General features: G+C 36.2%; 2 protein-coding genes across 2 annotated transcripts in view; one reads left to right on the top strand and one right to left on the bottom strand.

Moving 5' to 3' along the window:
- Positions 1 to 4244, top strand: part of usta (uronyl 2-sulfotransferase a) — a 63686-nt gene extending 59442 nt beyond the window's left edge. Inside the window, exons 6-8 of the mRNA XM_059512662.1 lie at positions 2655 to 2752; positions 3346 to 3503; positions 3770 to 4244. Of these exons, the coding sequence (XP_059368645.1) occupies positions 2655 to 2752; positions 3346 to 3503; positions 3770 to 4077 (564 nt within the window). The 3' untranslated portion in view covers positions 4078 to 4244. The remainder of the gene's footprint in view (positions 1 to 2654; positions 2753 to 3345; positions 3504 to 3769) is intronic.
- A 6292-nt stretch (positions 4245 to 10536) lies between these two features.
- slc22a16 (solute carrier family 22 member 16) lies at positions 10537 to 20774 on the bottom strand. Its single transcript, XM_059512655.1, has 9 exons — positions 20547 to 20774; positions 19415 to 19888; positions 18244 to 18361; positions 16414 to 16728; positions 15698 to 15932; positions 15045 to 15172; positions 11763 to 11872; positions 11038 to 11137; positions 10537 to 10914 (listed from the first exon to the last, which is right to left on the bottom strand). Exons 1-9 carry the CDS (start codon positions 20594 to 20596, stop codon positions 10741 to 10743), a joined length of 1704 nt encoding a protein of 567 aa, XP_059368638.1. The 5' UTR covers positions 20597 to 20774; the 3' UTR covers positions 10537 to 10740.
- Between the last annotated feature and the right edge of the window lie 458 nt (positions 20775 to 21232).

Raw genomic sequence — 21232 nt, forward strand, 5'->3', positions numbered from 1 at the left:
CTCCAAATGTCTCGTCTCACTTCTGCTTTGCTCAAATAGTGGTCAGTCAAAAAATATATGCAATACCCATTATTTATTATTCGCATTTTTCTTTTTGTAGCTTTTTCTAGACAGAATTCACAAAAATGCTTTGTTTCACATCAGGAAAAGAGCATGTTGCGTGGTGACATCCATCTGGAGGTAGTTTAGGGGTAAATTGCGATGGCTGTGTTCCTAGGTGCTTAGTGAAATGGCCACCTTGGGACTGAATAAAGAACACAAGGCCAAATAAATGTGTCACCTGAGCTGAAGTGGGTCCTCTTAGAGAGAGAAAGAGGACTGTGTGAAAGATTGCCCGCTTTTACTGCTCGGGACGTCAGCCAGAAGCACACTAGCCATTTGCTGTAACTTTATAAGTAATTTCATATATATACACACACAGACTTTCTTTCTTTTTATACTCTCCTCTTTTCTCCCCTTCCACCAAACAGTATCTTCATCCTCATTGAATTTGCTTGTAATTATTGGGTTAAAAGTCTGCCACGGCTTTAAGGCATCATTATCTCTTCAGGGATTTGAGTAGGTTGTTCTCTAAGTTGCTATGTAATTGGTGATCTGTTAGAGGATGACATTTCTGTTCCTTTTGTTCTCTGCAGACATTTGCCCTTTTGGCCATCTGTCTTTCTGTACTTCAATCCTTTCCCTTTTTATATTCCAAAAAGTCAACGGAAACCCAAATGGAACATAACCTGTTTGTGTTTCAGCAATGGCTTGTGTGCATTCAAAGTGCATATCCCTCAGAGTTTGTATGAGTCTCTGTTGGGGCGGAGTGGGGATGCGGATGAAAGGACATTGATGCACTCTTGGCTTTTCGGCTCTATTCAGATACACACAGAGTGAGTATTGTTAAAGGAACTGGCCCTCCTGGAGCGCCACTGCTTTGAAGGAATCGCCAATGCATTAGTTTGATATTGTCAACAAATGAACACATTCATAGTACAGCGAAAGCAAGTTTAACACAGCAATCTACTCTCTTTGCTCTAGTTCACAACCACATTTTAAAGATTAGTTTACCCAAAAATTACAATTAGCCTGTGATGTACTCACCCTCGAGGCATCCTAGGTTTATATGACTTCCAATTGGAGTTATATAAAAAATTGTCCTGGCCCCTCCAAGCCTTACAAGGGAGGTAAGCAGATGATTTTAGTCAACAGTCAAGAAGACGTGAAATAAAGTGTGTGCATCCATAATAAAATGTACCTCACACAGCTCCAGGGGTGTATAAAGGCTTCCTGTAGCAGATCAATGCGTTTTTTAAAGAAAAATATCCATATTTCAAACTTTCTGAAATATAGATTTTGAATTATTTTAGTTGATATTAGTTGAACACTAAGAACATAATGTCCAAAAGCCCAAAACCTTTTCATAATGGTTCTTTGTTTTAGGGGTGAAATGTATACTTGACATATATTTTATAAATTTCCTTTTAATATGTGACCACATTAAGCCCACAGTTTAAATGGTTTTAATAAGAAAAATAAAGCACTCAAACATTTGGAATGCAGAGGAAGTATTTTAGAAAGTGACACTACAGAATTTGGGAAGGAAACATAAAAAAAATGTCAGTGGACTTATGTTAAAAAAATCTCAAAATTAAAACAAGCTTAAAATGAGCACAATTCCCAACATGATCAGGTCTGCAGTTGAAGTGTATAAACCACCCACCATTTCAGTCTCAAAAGGTCAGAGACTGAAATATTAATTATCCAAGTTGATTTCTAAACTCTTTGAGTTGTATTGAAAAGCAGCAAATGTGTGGTAACAACTTTAGTGGACCTTTTCATTTCCTGAATTAGGGCTTAATAAAGGGCAGAGAAATAATGCTCACGCATCAGCTCATACCTGTCATGTATAAAGGGCATTCTACTATAAAAGATTAATGCTGAAATAACTCAAGACTGTTTTTCTACCTGCCAGCATGACCGCTCTTTTCTACAAAACCCACAGCTTGCATGTGATTCCCTCCAGCTCTGAGGCTCCCACCTGGGGCTCATGAAAGGGACGAAGTGCGTGGAGTCTGAAGCCTTGTGGATATGTGTTCTTTACTTAACCTCTTTTGTGCACAAGTTAAAGACAAGGCTGTTAACTTGACAAATTGCCCTGTTTTCCAAGAAGTGTTGACCATGTTGTTTGCAGCATGTAATCTGTTCTTTTAATTTTCAACAAGTATCATTAGCATTGTTGGCTGTGTTGTTTTAAAGAAACAAATAATATTTTTATTCTTATTCATGTTTTTCTCTGTGGACTTAATGTATTGTAGTCTTTGTAGGCCTTCCCTGTTGTGTATTTTAAGTGTGGGTGGATTGACTTAATTAAAGCTTTTGGATCAGATAAAGTGTTTCTGTTAATGCATCAGTTCCCTAGTCCATGTTTTGGAAGCCTTTATAAGAGATAACCATTATGACTTTCTAAAGACTGTGGTTCACTGCTTGTGTAAGTGGTGCCCCCATGTGTTCACTTGAAGAGATTGGAGGTACAGTTAAACAGTATTAAAGCATATAATCCATTGAAAATGAGTGTGTCTATGATTTTGATTAAATGTGTTCTTTGTGCTGCTTTCGTTTTGGCAGTAGGATCTGTCTGTGTGACTCATTTCCCCTTTTCTCCACTGCAGGACATTAATGTTTGCATCATGGAGAACTACCCAGAGTGCTCTAACCCACGTCTCTTCTACATCGTTCCATACTTTTGTGGGCAACACCCTCAGTGCAGGTAATTATGACCCATCACTTTTTGGGCATTAATGTTGATGATGGTTGAAATGCTTTCAAACCAAAAACAATCACTCTTTAATGGTTTTGTTATTTTGTACATGTGCTTATTGTTACTGTATCTTATTGATGATTATAGAGTTAAACAGAAAATCATGCCGATTTTCTTCCAGTCCTGCACTTTCACAAGCCTAAAGGGATAGTTCTTGCAAAAAAAATCTAAATTGTCACTATTTACTCACTCAAGTCATTCTAAACCTGTATGATTTTCTTCAAAATATATTCAGACAAAGATATTTTGAATAATATTTAGGTTCCCCCAAAAAAAATGGTTAAAAGGAACTTTGAAATTAAATTTGTTAACCAAGCAGTTTTGGTTCCTGTGGACTACCATTTTATTAATTGTCAGCGGTACATTAAAAATGAATTAGAAAAAATGAATGTGGTTGAGTTAAGTATGGCAGAAGACTTTTCCTTTAAGATCTTGTGCTGTTTTCACTAATAAATGTTTTTAAAATCTTTTCAGTTAAGCAAGCTGAAATTTTTGTATGTTTTCTTGTCAAATAATTGCCTGTTTCTTTTGGTCTGCGTCAGGGAGCCAGGTGTTTGGGCTGTAGAGAGGGCCAAACAAAACGTTATAGAGAACTTCCTACTTGTGGGAATTCTGGAAGAGTTGGAGGACGTGTTGCTCCTTCTGGAGAGACTCCTACCTCACTACTTCAGTGATGTCCTAAACATCTACAAGAGTCCAGGTGTGTTTTAGTCAATTACTTTGAAATCTTGTGGGAAAATAAATAAATGTGAATGCAAATATGAATACAAATGATTGAGCATGCAGAGATTCGGATAAAGAAACATCTTTCTTTATCTTCTGGAAATATTTTGTAAACTCATTTTGCACACCAACTTTAAAACAAGAATAAGTGAAGCATGTTCCAAATTATTTTTTAGCTGTCTTGAAATGCACACTGTAGCTTTTTCTGTGGCTCATAGCTTTGTAAATCTGATTTCTCTGCAGAATTTTGGAAGATGGGGAACCTTACAGGCACAGTGAAGAAGCACATGCCCACTCTAGAAGCCCTGCAGGTGCTTTACCAAAGGATGAAGTATGAGTATGACTTTTACAACTTCATTCGTGACCAGTTCCATCTCACCAAGAAGAAGATCGGCCTCAAATCCACCTCCCAGAACTCTGCTCATGAGCCTGACTTTCTCCGTGAGCTTGCCCTCAGGACCCATGAGCCTTTGGAGGAGGAGGAAGAAGAGGAGGAAGAAGAGGAGGACGTGGGGCAAGAAGATGCCAACATCTGGTTTGTTCAGCCCTGAGTAGTAGGCATGGCAGATATCTCATAAGCTTGATGTCTATGTCCAGTCAGGAGGTAGAGTCAAAGTCCCAGGTTAAAATTGGGTGTGTAACCCCTGTTTTTAACGGGATGGCCCTTCAAGACACTCTCAAGAAGAGAAGGGGGTCACAGAAACGTCTGAAGAATTATTTAAGGAACCAACAATTGTGGCAGAATGATTTTGTTTATGAAATTGAGTTGGTTATGGTCATTTCTTTGTGAGATGATTCAAAATTGGAATTACAGGGATATTGCTGGATTGTCAGAATGGAGGGATGAACTGATTGTGGTATAGCAGAATGAGATGCTGTGGAAGTCTGGTTTTAGGCACTACTTCTGTACACTTGGTACCTGGGTGATCTCTGACTCACACATCAACAAACACTTTTAGACATCACCACATTCAGACTTTGCTATGGAGGCGAGTGAGGATCACAACAAAGTGCCAAGGATTACTCCATTAAGCCCACCATAAACAGCTCAAACACACTAATCAGATCTCATCATCTCATCCTCACTCGCGTCCTCCTCTGGTTCCAAAAACCTGCTGCAACTCTGTGCCAGAATTTCAGTGCTAATCTTTTTGAAAGGATCATTTTATATTGTACATGTAAGGTGTTGTATAATGAATCAAAAACGTTTGAATGCATGGTAGATGTCCCATGCAGCACACTGTTCATCTAAAATGTTTGATGCGAATGTTAAACATTTTCTCGCTTTGTCAGTGTGCCATCTGTTGTGTTCAGGCGTTGCGTAAAATTGGGCACTTAAGTTCCAGGTTGGTACACAATGTGCTTATAACACTTAAAAGTAATAGTCCACACGAAAATATAAATTGTAATGATGTTTTTGTTAGCAGCAATACAATTTTATCCTATCCTGGATTGTTTTACATTGTATAGCATAAAACTTCTGGGATATCAAACGATATCTTGCTAGTTAAAGGTAAGCTATTCAAAGTTCACCAGTGGTCGACTGTGACAATGTTTTATACCATACTCATCTGTCAATGCCTAATAGTTTGGGCAGGATCACAAGCTAAAACAAGAAGACAGTAATATTAAACTAAATGAATTATTTTGGTAATAGAGGTAAAATGAATATACTCATGATCAATAAAACTGTCACACATATTGAAAAACAAGGAAAAACACATGGAAAAACAATTGACTACAGGACAAAAATATTCTTGAATGTGAAAGCACAAATTTGTACATTGTATTTTAAACCCAGTTCATAGATATATATATATACATATATATATATATATATATATATATATAAAAATTTATATATATAAATTTTTCTAAATAATCAACATGCTGCTCCACAGATCAGCACCTGTCCATAGGGTTCCTGTAGTGTGTTTAAATTGAAGAATGGTCCACTTGCATTGTTTACAGGTCAGCTTGATGGGATGTTTTTGTTGAACTATGCTGGTAAAGTGAAATGGATGATTAATTCATGACTAAATAGATGCTATAGCTACAGGCTCTCACAGAATTTAACACTTCCCATTTAAACTTGCCAGTTAAGTAAATTGGTCTATGTACTTGTTTTGTGTTCAATGTGGATTTTTGTATTGTTTAATTTATTGTTCATTACTACTTTTGATGATTGCATTCCATGTACAAATCTCAGGAAAAAAAGACCAGATATATATTTTTGTGACATCTAACAGCTGGCAAATATTAAAGCATCTGATACTTAAATGTTACTTAAGGACAGCTGGAGTGACTCTTTTGGATACCAAAACTGAATGAAATGGCTAACATTAAGAATTAACTGCACCTTTACTGGGAAAACTCCCAAAATAAAACATTTTAACAGCAGTTGTTGTTGTTTGTAAAACCTTTTTATATGTGCTATATGGAAATAATTCTTAGTCTGTTATATTTTCTTTATTAGGTTATATATTTCTTATTATATACTTATATATTATGGTTACAAAATGTGATGTCTTATTTTATGGTAAAAACAAATTATTTACATTGTTTTAATAACTTCCTTTTTATGGCAGTTTAAAACCCCAATATTAATATAATTTATTTTATATATCGTATAATATTGTTTACAATAATACCATTACCATTCAAAGCATAATGAACATCTCTAGAATCCTGGTTCATTTAATTAACTTATTCATTGTATTTCATTCACTGAAACTGTTTTCCCGCCTCCGAAAGACTGACAAGCGCGAGCAAATAGCATTCTAGTGTTGGCTGTTAGTGCAATGAACATACTTGAGGAACTTTGTTTGCCTCATTATGTGATTTGATGCAGCTACGGCAAATTCTAGAAACTGTTTTCATTGATATATTTGACTGTTTGTGGTCAGACAACGGGATGAATATGAAATGATGATTGAAACGCGACCCATTAAAACTAACCAGCTCTCCCTTCCAAGATGTTAATCTGCACAAAAATACTGATTCATAATCGTGCCGTCGTCTGATAAAATCAAATAGGCTACACACAAGATAAGGACGATAGCTGTGCTATGATTTCGGCTATTCTGCATGTAAAATTAGAGAAGCAACATACCTGTGTCTTAACTGAAAGCGCAGCTCATTTCACCAGCTCGCTGAACAGAGCAGACGCAGACAGATAAGTGTGCGCGCGCGCTGAACAGAGCAGACGCAGACAGATAACTGTGCGCGCGCGCTGTTCAGAGCAGACCCAGACAGATAACTGTGCGCGCGCGCTGTTCAGAGCAGACGCAGACAGATAAGTGTGCGCGCTGGCAAAGAAAGACCTCGCGCTCCTGTGGCAGTCAGCTTCAGAAGCATAATATTTTCATTTGCTACAAGCAGGATACAGAAGAAGCACGTTCAACTCCGACACGTAGACGGTTGTCATGGTAATAAACACCGTAAACCGCAACCGTTCACGTGTCCATGCTTAATGCGCATCTCGTAAATGAAAAGCATTTTAGGGGGCCCCTTGGCTTTTGGGGGCCCAAGACAGTCGCCTACCCTGCCTAATGGGTAAGTCCGTCCCTGCTTACAAAGCTTCTAGAGAAACAGTTAGCATAAACACGAAGGGCTTTTGATCACCCAAAGTGAAGGTAAGCAACAGAATAGCTCTTCTTCATAATTTAAATGTCTAAATATTTTCCGATTACACCAGCTGTGTGTGTGACTCTGAAAATGACAGAGAGGTAGAGACATGGAATATATTGACTTTCCCCCATACTACTGTATATGACGCTGTGATACACGAGAGAGAGAGAGAAATAAGCAGAAAATTAACTGCTGCAAAAACCTGCGACGCACATTGTAGTAGGTCATGCTTTATTATTATTATTATTATTATTATTATTATTATTTAGTTAATTTATTTATTTATTTTTATCAAGTAGAGTGTACTAATGCCTCTGGCCGTACATTGTCCTTTGGGTTGAGATGTGGTGATGGTGGTCCTTGACATCTGTACTTGACAACATTTCAGCCCTGTCAGTATTGTGACATGCTACTGTACAGTATATTTCAACTAATAAAATGCAAAACATTTTTATAATTTTAATTTCAGAAATAGATGCCGTTTTGTGGCCTGATATCACAGAATGTTTTACATACAAATAATCACTAGAAAAATGCATCTTAAATATTAAAGTTGTCATAAACAACATTTTATTTGTCAGTAAACTATAGGCAAAAGATACTGTAAGCAGATGCTCTAAAAGGCTTTAGGAACACTGTTTGCATGGATGGACATTAGTAAGCCACGGTGAAGGTGTATTTCCCCAAGTTCAACAGAGGTGGGAGCCCTTGCTTCAGGAAAACTCCAGCTGCATTGGTTTCGATAGGGCTTTGCTGCTTGTTTAGCTGCATGGTCATTTCCATGGCATTTATACTGCAAGGCATTTAAACAGAATGGTTTTGCTACTGCAGTTTCAGTTGTATTTTCTGCTACATTCTGTAATTTCCTTGTCTCTAAAGTTCACACATACACAAAACCTTAAATTGTCTTAATCTAAAATTTTGGTCCTTTAGTCTGAGTGTTTAAGGTATAATTTAGGTTGGTTTGATCTCTGTCTCTAAGATCTGTTCTGAAACAGGTGTCTGTGTGTGCGTCTGTGTGGGCATGTGTATTTGTGCTTAGCTGGGTATCAAAGCAGGGTCAAAGTGCAGTGTCCAGCTGGCCCTGTCCACAAGAGATCATTTCTATTTGTGTTCTATTTAAAGCATCATTGATAACCCAAACCTCACATGCACAAGTAGTGTACAACATGTCCCCCTGGCAGATTTCAAACAGTTTTCCAGTAGCTTTCGAATAGGCGGGATGATAGTATTTGCATTTTAAAAAGCCCAGTTTTTACTCTTGTAAAAAAATCACTGTTAGGTCCAGTTGGCAGAAGAAGGAAATTCAGAATGCCTGTACCATAATAAATGAGTGGGTGAACTTGTTGTGTAGGATGTGTAAAGTACACCTGGACTGTTCTAATCGCAATAGACATTAATTGTGAAATATGCTTGTACCGACAATAGTACTCCAATATACACAAAAAACAAAAAGGTGTTAATGTGAATTTGTCCAGTAGGGGCCATAAGTAAATGAATAACTCAAAAAATGTCCTCTTTGTACACTGAGAACCTCTGACTGCAACAAAAGACTGTTAGGCTGTTTATTTATTTGACTTTTTTTTAGTAAGGGCTGTCAGTGCACAGCTTGTCCTGGGCCTCCTCCCCTCTCACAACGAATGAGAGACGCCTGCCTTACGCCCACTAACCTGGAAAATATTTCCCACCTTTTCCACGAGTAGATTCTTCTCTTTAGAGAATGAAAGGTGAACAGCACAGGAAAAGGACATTTAGTACCTACTTAATTCACCAATATGTATAGTCACTGTAATTATTTTAATGAAAAAGGTCTAATTTAGACACAATGTCATATTTATTAATACATTCTTTAGACAAACATGTTGCTATGACAACTGCACACGACTACAGCAATAATCTACTATCCCTGCTTCTTTGGTCCAAAAACACACAATACTTTCATAAGCTTGAGGAAAATTGTAAATGCACTGATTTTGAAGTCTATGAAGATAAAAATAGCTGTATTACAAAAATACATTCTAAGAATTTATTAAAATTTATTAATAAAAAATTATTAATAAAAAATTTATTAAAAATTCTAAGCTTTACAAGCATTTTTAGTTGATAATACTATTTTTAACTCGTCTGCATTACATTCCTCATATCATGCAAAGTAAGGTCAAATACAGGACATTAAGATAAAAATAATGAAATATTAAATAACAAAACAATACAAAAGCTCCCAGAATAAAGAAGTTCTCAAGTATTCTAAAGTACAGTCACAGTTTACTATGAACAACACTGATAAATCTGGAGCTAAACCCTGAGATGCAGTTGTATTAAAAAACAGCTTCAAATAACAAGGTATGTCTTTCAATGAATCATGCATAGAAACTTATCACACGTTAACTGATAATGAACAAATGTGTCCTTCTTCTAGCGTAGCTGAAGGCAATGTTCTTGCCAATACTGTCAGGTAAGGTAAATAGTGTTTAAGGTCCATTGCACATTAGTGCATCGATTATCATGTTCACATTGCTATATGAAATTTATTTTCAAAAACTATTGCTAAAATGAGGAAACGCATAGATTAGTTAATTGTTTTTAAACATGAATATCTTTAAAACTGTAAAGTGAGCAAACACTAAAACTAAAGGACCACATAACCAGTAATAAGGGTATTTTTTAAGGGTCAATTGAGAGTTATACATCATTGTTAGATAGGAGGACAATATTTGGCTGAGATGCAACAATTTGAAAATCAGTAATCTGAGGGTGCAACAAAATCAAAACATTGAGAAAATCGCCTTTAAAGTTGTCCAAATGAAGTTCTAAGCAATGCATATTACTAATCAGAAATTAAGATTTTATAATTTCATGGTAGGAAATGTAAAAAATATCTTCATGGAACAGGAGTTTTTTTTAATATCCTAATGATTTTTGGCATAAAAGAAAAATCGATCATTTTGACCCATACAATGTATTGTTGGCTTTTGCTACAAATATACCCGACTTAAGACTGGTTTTGTGGTCCAGGGTCACATACTCTTCTCCTGCAAATTTTTTTCTGGAGAAATCAAATAATTTCAAAAGGAATCCACACAGATTCCACAACGGTTTCAATTTGGTCACAGAATCTTGGTTTAAAAGTGACTTCTGTGTAAACTGTGTTTCATACATTGCTACACTATTGACAATAGAAATTTGAGTTTTTGCAACCAAAACTTTGCTGAAATTTCCCCAGTGTGACTACAAGATTTTATGCATAAGTGGTTTTGGCTGAAATGCAAAAATTATAATACTTAATGGTTTAGATAAATGAGGTCCGCTTGCAAGCTCTTTGTAAAAATTTAGATTTTCCAGAACAATTACATTGAAATTTTAAAATATTCACAATCAAATATACCAAAACATTTTAATTAATTATCCAAATTTCACTAACAAACTCTCTCACGCAGAACACAGCCTCATCTACCCACAAATGCCCACAAATCTAGCATCCCATTTGTCAGAAACACCTAATGTTTCATTCAGACTTGTATATTGGAGTATGTAGTGTTTTTAGTCAGTAGAGGCACTTTCAGGAATCCTAAGTTAATATGGATTTAGACTTTGAGGGTTTGGTTCATCTCTTGTGCATCCACAGCAGCGTTCTTCATGTTGGGCTTGGAGCCTAGAGCTTCAGCTTCTTCTAAAGTTGAGGTGAGGGGCTGTCCCAGAGTTTCTGGCAGAAACATGGTCAGGAGCCCAATGATGAAGGCCAGAATTCCCACAATGAGCTACAGAATAATAGAGAGCATAAGATACCTTAGCATTCTTCAGTCCAGCAAATATATATAATGTTGCATCATGCTTCAGTTCTAGACCATGCTATACTAGATACATTGAGTGCTGTTGCATACCTGAGGCAGATAGATCCAGATGTCGGCAAGGTAAACACAGAAGGGAGCCACCACACTTCCCACCCGACACATCATACTACCACTGCCAACAGCCAGGGACCTATTGGACCAGATGCACTGTCTGTTATTAAATCACTAGATAACATGCATGTATGTAATGCTCTTCTAGTCAACTTCAGATATGATCAGTAAAGAAATTGATAAATAGATTTTTTTCTAGATTTATTTATATTTGAACATTAAATATATTGTCAAAGAAATTTTACGGTACTGGATAAAGTGAAACAGACCACAGCAGGGAGATTGAAAATGAGTAACTTACTTTGATGCAGTTTAGTCAAGTCCAGTTATGATACTGTGTTGCAATCGTCACAGACACTGCTTTTTTTTAACTTCAGACCATGAATGTATCCATTTGGAGGATATCAAATGTATTTGAGCCAATTTTAGAACATATATTGTTATCTTTATAAAGTATTTCCTAGCAAAAACATGTTTCTGCACGAGTTTAGCATGTTCAGACTTGAACATCTGGTAGTACAATACGTGATCCTCAGTCGTTTAGTGTATGATGGCCAGTTTTTCTCTGTGTGCATTCACTAAGTCAGCAAGTGTATGATAACTATCATTTTAAAATCAGTCTAGATTAAACAAAATTGTTTAGTGAATTCCTGTCTTTAGTGTGGATGGCTACATATAGAGTATTAGAATAAGATAAGACATACCTGATGATTGTTGGGTAAAGCTCACAGGTGTACAAGTAAATCAGACCAAATGCAATGGCAATAGCGAATTTCCCTGTCATACTCAGGACTATAGCCAATATCTCAATATCCTGAAACAAAGAGAGAAAAACATCAGCAACAACATTTCAGCCATCAGCTGCTTGGAGAGTTTGCCAGTAGCAGGCCATAGTAGGGCTTCCTTAAATTCAGGATCAGACACAAGTCTAAACGTCCCCAAGACATGTCCCCTTTAACCCCCTCTCAGAAGCCACCAGCTGTCATATGTATAAACAGTTACTTAGATGACAGGTCTATTTATAGATTTTTACACTCAGCCATTTCAGTGTGTCAGTAATGCAGCTATTAGTTATGAGGGTGTGAGGTGATCCTGATGGAATATCAACCCACTAAAACATTCTTCTTACCCTGTGCCTACAGTGACCTGCTGGTAACCAAGACTGTTTGGTACAGTGGCCCAATAGTGCACAACACAACAAAATCTCCATAGCATTAGGGAAACCAGCCACAACACAATGAAATTTGAACAATACAAGGAAACAAGCTGCAACACAATAAAAACAAGTGGCAATGCAACAAACTTAGCACAACACAATGAAATTAGTCCTATAAGTTGTGTTGTGGTTATTGAGTTGTGTTGTGGTCTACAGGGGCACCGTAGTTTATTTCATAAATGAGATCCCTACATTTCTTTGAAGTCATACTGCTCCCTTTGATGAACTGTATTTTTAATCGGTGTTTAAAGAGGGCTGTTGCTCCTAATACAGCATGTTGACCGACGGCACAATTTTGATTATTTTAGACAATTCAGTGAACAACAAAGTAATATTGAGTAACTTGAAGTCACATTAGAGTTAATGTTTGCAGATCTCTGGGCAACACACAGCAGTGGCATTTTGATTTAAAAACATACAAACTTTTTTTCTTTTCTGAATGAATTAATGGCTGTATCTGAGTTTGCATACTTTCCTACATATAGTAGGCAGTAAGTAAGTAAGTGAAAATAGTATGTCCAAATTTAAAACAGTAGTCAAATAGTACCCAGATTACCTACTTCTTTGGACTTCCTCTCTCATGTCCTCATGGTTTGTGAATGACATAAAAGGGATTCTATATAGAATACTTTTTTTGGGGAGGGTGGCAAAGTAATTACTTATTCAGAACAAGTAACCATTCTTCGAGTATGGAAATTCAGATGTAGCCATTGTTTGGAACAAAATAGTTGAGGGGTTCAGTGATTTGCTCGTAAAGACAGTCACTTGTCACCGCCTGCAACATTTTGTAGAGAAGTTCATATTTTCATACACAATTATTGGAAATTCTTGCAATGATGGCTAAAAGTAGTGTATGTATTGATTTAGTTTAGTGTAAGCATAGCATAAAAAAAATTAAAAAGTGGTTTAGCTGAAGTGATTTAGTGAAGAAGCATCTGAAACACTTTCATCTTTATAACCTTTCATCCAATTTAACAACCATGCTAAACTGGCAAACTGGGCTTGTGCATACATCTATTAGTCTCAAGAAGCCAAGGAGACACCTGCAGATCTATAATTCAAGAGGCTGCCATGACACTGATGAAACTGCCATTTATTTTAAGTTAAACTGAAATTTGGCACTGACCATGAGGGAGAGTGGTCTAGTTGACACTTAACACCAACTACAGAGTATAGAGTGAAAAACATACTGACATGACTTCCATGCCTCACATATTCAAAAGATTTTGCATGTAAAAATAATTTCACATTCCCAGATGGTTGAACACATATCTTGTGACACCAGCAATAACACCATATGGATATCTGCAATGAAGCAGTCTGTAACATACAGCTTGTTATAAATTATTAAACGCAAGTGAGACAAGTTTGACAGTTGGTTTGACAAACACAGTAAGGTTGGGGCATGTTGAGATATGCACCACAGTGAATTTTCTGGCCAACATTGTTTTTGGCGGAACTGTATGTTCTAAGTAGCTTTAGTTCTTTAAAGTATTGTAATAACACAGATCCTACTAGGGAGTCACATGAGGTTCAACTCTGTCTCTGTCATGTCACTTGTGAGTGTGTCTAGGGACCAGACAGTAGGAATTGAACTAAAGAAAATTGAAGTACAGGAATATCATCTACACAAGCTTTTTCACTGCATTCCCATCCTCTAAATAGAAGAAATGGTGCTTTTAAAACCTTGTTGCTATACCAACACAGCTGCTAGTAATTTGTTGCAATAATTACATTTTTTGGTATATGAGGTGGGATGTGTATGCTGTGACCAATCGCTTACATACATACTTGTGTGTCTTCAAAACTTAATCAAGAAGATTAATTCAGACAGCATAACATTTAGTTAATGTGTTAAAAGCACTAAGAAAGTGTGCAAAAGGGTTCATCAAAAACAGAACTAGAGTCTCTGATGCAAACAGCTGCCCCAGTTACCACGTGAAAGGCATACATGCACACAAACACATGTCCACTCTTGTCAAGGTTAATCATTAATTTTAGTAATCACTTAAATGATTCCTTCCAGAGGTAATGATAATGAAGCAATTTGGATCTATACCTGTCAAACCAATTTAAATTTAAAAAAGTTTGCCCAGATTAATATTTTCCACAATCTGTTATGATTTTGAAAGGCTAGTTTTTAAATTTTGTGGATTTGCCATGGGAACTAAATACAAGGCCATTTTTTTTGCTGCCTTGTTCCTTCCCTATGTATAAGAGACTCATGTATGACTTATGTATAAGAGAATTATGTTTGTTTCTTTTTTTTTTTAATTGCAAACATATTTAACAGTGTTAGTGTGTGTTTGTGTGTTTTAAAAAGTTCAACTATCTTTAAAGTTGGCATAACATTTTAATTAATTCTGTCTTGTAAAAACACGCTATAGGTATTATTTTGAAAAATTCATCCATTTTTTTATGTGATATTTAATCAAAATGTTATTATTGGACCTTCATTAAAAATGACTTCTCTCTGGTGATGTCTGGAGGACTTAGAACCCTAAACTTTTATGTTGCTTTGGCTTATGTTCACCTGCTTTCAATATTGAGTGCAACCCCCAGATCTAAATATCCAATCAACACCTGATGAATAGAACCAAGACCCTGTCCTACTTTTTCCATAATCCATTACACTCGGATTCACATCATAATATGGAAGAAAAGATTTAACACTACTTCCATTTCATTGTAACTTTTAACAGTGTAATGCTATATCACAGTGTGTATAGTACAGTTTCACACAAAGATTCACACAGACATGATCTCATACCTGGGGCACCACAATAATAAGCATACAAGCTACTCCACCAAGCAGCAGAGCCGGGGCACATGTCTTCTTCCTGCCAACCCGATCCATTGCAATGCAGCCAATCAAGTATGACGGAACCTCAACAGCACCTAATAACAGATAAGTAGCTTAAGTGCTGTTAACTTCTATATTACTGAAACTAAACTGCATATAGCTCAGCAGAAATGCTCCAATTCCAGTGATCCAGTACAATAAGGCATCATACTAGAAGTGTTTGCTAGTTTTTGTGTCTCTTGGAGTAGCAATGTATTTTAGCTTTTGGAAATAGTTCACCTCAATTTAGTTTTTTGTTACTTTTAAAGCTTTCAGTTTCTTTGTTGTTTTTTAAAGACAAATGCACAAACCACATTTATGATACTTTTATGATGTGCTTCCATCATGCATGAAAGCTAGTTTCTCCATTCATTGTAAATGCATGGTAAAAACTAACAGTTCATAATTCTGAATTTGTAATCATTTATGTAATGGAAAAAAAATAGTCATTCAATTTTTGGCACAACATGAACAATGACAGAAGTTTTGGGGAGAGGAGATGAGCTGTTTCAGTTAAAGCATCAAAACCTTCTTGAGAATAAATACTAGAACTTGTAAACATACACACATCAGTCCATTACCAGCCAGGAAGAGGTTGATATACTGATTTCCTCCTAGGTTGACAGACCCGAGGCTAAAGACATAGTATCCCAAGCTTCCAATGAACCAGATAGCCCAGCATGTGGCGCTGCGACCAGCCATTTTCAAGCTTCCAAACATATCCAGGATGCTAAGCCTCTTCTCGACTAGCATTGTTCTTCCATCTTCCTGCTCATTCAGCAGTCCTCCATCACATTCATCCTTTAGCTCTGACACCTAAAAGATCAGTGATCAGTTTAAAGAATACAAAAGCCGTTAACAAAACCACTTTTTCCCAAATCCATGACTTTTCAAAACTGTTCTTCTTATCATTAAAATAAGCACTTAGAATAATAGAATATGATGTTTACAGTGTCTCACACATTTAATACTGATCCAAGTTTTGTAATTTCTCTGTGTGAAAAGTATGTCCTTGTAAATGTTTGCAACAGATTTTTGGCAGAAATTGCTTTGTGACAATTTCCTGAGTTTTGAGATGCTTCTTTTAATTTGCATTTCAATTTATGGTAACGCTTTATTTTTGCATTTTACTTTTCTTTCCATTTCCCTTATTTGGGTGTTTAGTAAAGCTGTTTCACCAATCCAAGTATGGAACTACTAGCATCTCATAATCTAAGGTCACGGTAGAAAAGCATATTCAGACAAGGGTATAATTCATGCCAGAAACGGTTTCCATGTGTTGTCAGTATGAGTCTACCTTAAGGGTGGGTGGCAGACCATTGAAGTAAGCCATACTGTCCAGCAGCTCCTGGGCCTCCGTGTACCGGCCTTTAGCCATTAGGTAGAAGGGTGTTTCTGGAAACTTCCAGCAGTAGAGCAAGAATGGAGAGGTACTGAGGGTGAGGATGATCTGGTAGATCCACCAGACACGAACAAGGTACCCCACTAGAGCCACTACCATGATGCCCACAGCAAAGGCTGCATGCACATGCATAGAGGTCCATGTGCGCACCTTAATTCCTGTAAACTCGGTTACATACACAAAGACTACAACCAGATACCCACTTGACACCTGCCAATACACACATACACCCACACACACATACACAAACAAACACACACACAAACACACACACACATACATACACAGAGAGAAAGGGGTTATTAGAGATAAACAATGATTAAAATAAATGCGCAGAGAGTCAGATGGAACCAGTGAGGATGGCAATGAATGATTTGCTTTCCTGATCATTTTTTTTCTCTTTCCTTTAACACTTTTCAGATGTAATGGGAAATTAATTTTGAAGTGTTAAATTGCTTCGTTGTATTTCAATTAAATTTTCATTTTAGTTTTCACCATATTTTTATTCTTTAAGCTGTAGATGTCTGAAGCTTCTCAGCTGTGATTAGCAGCTTTGATTTAAATGCAACAGCTAAAGAAGTAAAAGATGTGGTGAGTAAAATAAAGGAGAAAGACATTTAACAGCTTTAAATAGCAACATCACCAGCCCTCAGACTGTAACTTACTGCATAGTATTCACTTTAGACACATACAGCCTAATTAATTATGTGTATGAATCTAGGGCAGTCAAATCGCTAAATCACATCCAAACTAAAAGTTTGTGTTTATATGATATGTGTGTGTGTGTCTGTGTGTATACTGTGTATATGTATACATAAACACACACACATACATGTATAAATTTAAAGCTGCAGTTCTTTGTCGCCATCTCTGTTTGAAACCTGCAATTCCAGTTATTTGCATTATTATCATCTTTACATGGGTTGTGCATCGGCATGACTCCTTAGCACAGATGAATCTAATGTTTTGAGGAGAATGTGTGGCTGTCAGTCACCGCACCAGTGTGGATACTGTACTTCGGAATCCAAGATTCTATGTTTTGAAAGTACTGTATGGCCCAAGAATTTTCACTGGATATGTCTGCCACTTTTGTACTGACCAACTGAGGGAAAAAAGCATTGCAATAAATGGCGCTATCAATGGTAATTAAATCGATTGCTTAGCTCATATCACATCAAACTAAGAACATTTTTATTATTGTTATACTTTGTTCTAAAATGGTTAATGTTAATGAAATCAGCGCTGCATGACTATGTGTAGTGTTACCTGTAGATTACGTTACTCTAGATTTTATTTCTGTACAGTCTAATCTTTAATTGTCATACCATTCGAATTTCATATGAAGAAATTGTTCTTTTAACCCAAAAAGCATATTCATGTTCCAAATACAAATCTCTTTGAAATACAAATATTGTGTAATCTCAAGTATCTGCAATCAAATGCAAATTTAAAACTAGACTATAATCACAATGTTCCATTAATAAAACATAATCCTTTCTGGATTACAATCTACCATCAAAATGATCAGTTTAATTATTCCTGCTGCTGTGTGAAAAGGCTATAAATCATCATATATATATATACATGTATTTTTGTGTATTTACATATACATATACAGTAGATGCACATATCATGTAAACACAAGCTTTTAATTTGGATGCAATTTATTGTGATCAATCAATTTGACTGCTCTAAAATATTCAGAATATGGACCAATCCACTTACCAATGCAAGAAGGAAACGCATCAACACAAAGAGGTAGTAGTTCCCTGTGAATGCTACAGTGACCCCAAAAATAAACTGGCACAAGCTGGTAGCCATCAAAATGGGGCGCCTACCAATTCTGGAAAAAGGAAAAGCAAAAATCTACACATCACAAATGTTTTCAATTACCTACAGAAACATGTCTGTATGTAACCATAGTCAAAAAAGCTTTATATAAACTTTTGCTTTATAAACTCTATATTAATTTCAACTGAAGCATGAAAAGAGATTGGTTGTACCATTCAGTCAATTGCCAGTTCATGATAGAAAGATTCACTATTTACAATTTGATATTTTTATTTAATTTAATAAATGCATGCAAATAGCTCACTTATGTACACCAACATGACTTCACCTTTGACCATTCTATTTGATTCCATTTGCTATGCATTCTTTAAATTGTTAAATCAGTAATATGGATAAATGTTGCCAGAACCAAATAATACTCTCCTGCTGTTGTACATCCTTGACCAATCTGATGATAAACATGTACAAACACACAGTAGTTGCTCCGGTTCTCTACTGTCTAGAATGGAAATGAACAGTCATTCATGGAATGGAATGTGAACCTGTGATATGCTGTTTATGTGGAGCCATGCAGTGTCTGCATTTCTCACATCCTGACCAGTTCTCTCAGTGCTCTTTGTTATCTTGTAGCAGAATCAAATATTTGCCAATTGTAAACCATCTTGCCATATTGAATCTTTAGGTATGATGTGGCCACAGCATATAGAGTACATTTGTTTTGTCAGACTCCATAACCATGATTTATGTGCATTTATCTTTCAACAACTACTGTGTAATAATACATTGAAAATCAATTTCTGGACTTAACAACTGGTTAAATCCCCTTAATTAGTTGCCTAACCATGCAGTTGTATAACATATAATGCTTTTTTAAATCCTAAATAACTATTCAATCCTGTTTGTGCTGACTGTCCTATGTTCTTGCAAGCCAATTTAAACCCCTAGGGTAACTTTTATTCACTGAATTCATACCAAATTTAACTATTACATTTTCGCTGATGAAAGTATCTGTTCATTTGTTCATTGATTTATCTGAATACATTTTAGATGTGTTTTATATGCAATTATGTGGTTTTTGTAGAGACAAATGCAATAGAAAATTTACCTGTCTGCGACGTCTCCAAACACCAATGCTCCAATCAAAACACCCAGCATAAAAGTTGGCTGTGTAAGTTTGGCCAGCCATTCCTTTTCACACACCAGGTCCCAGTCTGTTACGATGCTCTGCTCAACCTCGCTGTGATCATAGACAAAGCCAGCACATGACTCCACAGTCTTGTTCCCAAAAAACTCATATTGAAAATTGATGGCATCAAGCCGCAGAGCTTTTAAACAAGGACTAAGTTCCCACTGGTCTCCTCCAGCTGTCTGTACAACCACTGGTCCATCACCTGGCTTGTAATGAGTCCATATATCTGCCAGTGACGTCGATGAGTGATTCCTATATAGAACATCTGTGATATTTGAAGGAGAGTCACAAAGAAATTTAGGTGTTTCAACTAGGAAAACCGAGGCCAGGTAATGTATTCCACAAGAGATGGCCTGGAAAATAGCAGCAAAGTAAAGACATGCCTGAAACCTGAAGGGAAAGAAGGATCAAATGAAAGTTAATTGTTGACAGGAAAGCATACATTATTGAATATCAATTTTTAAATAAACTATTCATTGAAGTCTGTAAAGCAGGTCAAACAATAATTGTAAGAAGTAGGACTGATATTTTGCAAATATTGGTATGCAGGCAGTTAAAATCTGTTTGCATTTTTACATTGTAGTGTCAGTGAATTTTACAGTCTTGCGGAATATTTACATATATGAAATCCTGTTTAACATATTGTGCAATATTTTCCACAAAAAATATATACGTTACCTTCTCCGTGATGCATAAGCATAAACTTTTTCTTTTTTACTAATAAAACATTTAAAACAACAACAAAACTTATTTTAATTATAGTAATATTTTAAAATAAAATAACCGATATGTCAAGGTAACCTTCAGTTTTTTATTAGCTTAACATTACGAAAAAAAAATTCCCCAGGATCGGAGAGGCTATTCTTTTACGTCATATTTCTACCAGTCTATATTTACATTGAGCGCATGCGAGCTACTGGTATTTATCAAAGGCCACCAACTTGGTAAGAAATTTGCATCATTCATGCAATAACGATGACACGAAGTAGATATTAACAGTTTGGATGTGAACGCCATAAAATACTTTCAGGGACTAATGGGTGGGTACCTGTTAAAGTGTCCAAGTTGGTCGAATAGTCGCTCCACGCCGGTGGTCATTTTCAGCTGCGCAGGATCCTGAAGCGTGTGAAGGACTCTTAGTTGACTCTTGTCAATTTGTACATGGTTGCTATCATAGATCTTAGTAGTAGGAGGGGCGGTTTCGGTTGGGAACTTTCCACTCCAAGGCAAGCAACGATTAAAGCCAAAAAGTTCGGGTAACGGTTGGTAATGCGACACCCCAAAAATTCTCTACTCTGGTCAGACTATCCAGAGTAGAAATAGTTTACAAGATACTTTGTAGAGCCCCCTGGAGATATCCTCGTGAAGTGAGATGAGTATTAGCCTAATTAATCATTTAGGCTATAGGCTTAATAGTGAAATCTGTTGTAAAGTTTTCTGAGACATAAGTAGCCTATATAATACATTGTTTTTTTTATTTTATTTTTATCATAATAAAGTTACATTAATCAAATTGACCATTCCTCTAGCTAATTCAGTCAATGAGTGCAGTTCTCTGTAAATCAATCAGTCTATCATCCTAATAATCAAATAGAAGATCAAGGCTAGATCACATGGAGAAACTATGACAATGGTTTCATCTCAGTAGCCTAAATGTGGTTTAGAGTTAAGCCCGAATCCACAAATGTGTGTCTGTGTTTTTAAGGTTACTGTATTTTGATTTTTACACATTTC

The sequence above is a fragment of the Carassius carassius genome, chromosome 27 (genome assembly GCF_963082965.1).
Source record: "Carassius carassius chromosome 27, fCarCar2.1, whole genome shotgun sequence".
Lineage (NCBI taxonomy): Eukaryota > Metazoa > Chordata > Actinopteri > Cypriniformes > Cyprinidae > Carassius > Carassius carassius.

Bases quoted from the DNA above. Each gene is read 5' to 3' on its own strand.
- slc22a16 (XM_059512655.1), bottom strand. From the start codon at position 20,596: ATGACCACCGGCGTGGAGCGACTATTCGACCAACTTGGACACTTTAAC. The intron at 19,889-20,546 runs GTACCCACCCAT...CTTTCCCTTCAG, and splicing joins CAACTTGGACACTTTAACAG to GTTTCAGGCATGTCTTTACT. The intron at 11,873-15,044 runs GTATGAGATCAT...TCTTTGTTTCAG, and splicing joins TTATTATTGTGGTGCCCCAG to GATATTGAGATATTGGCTAT.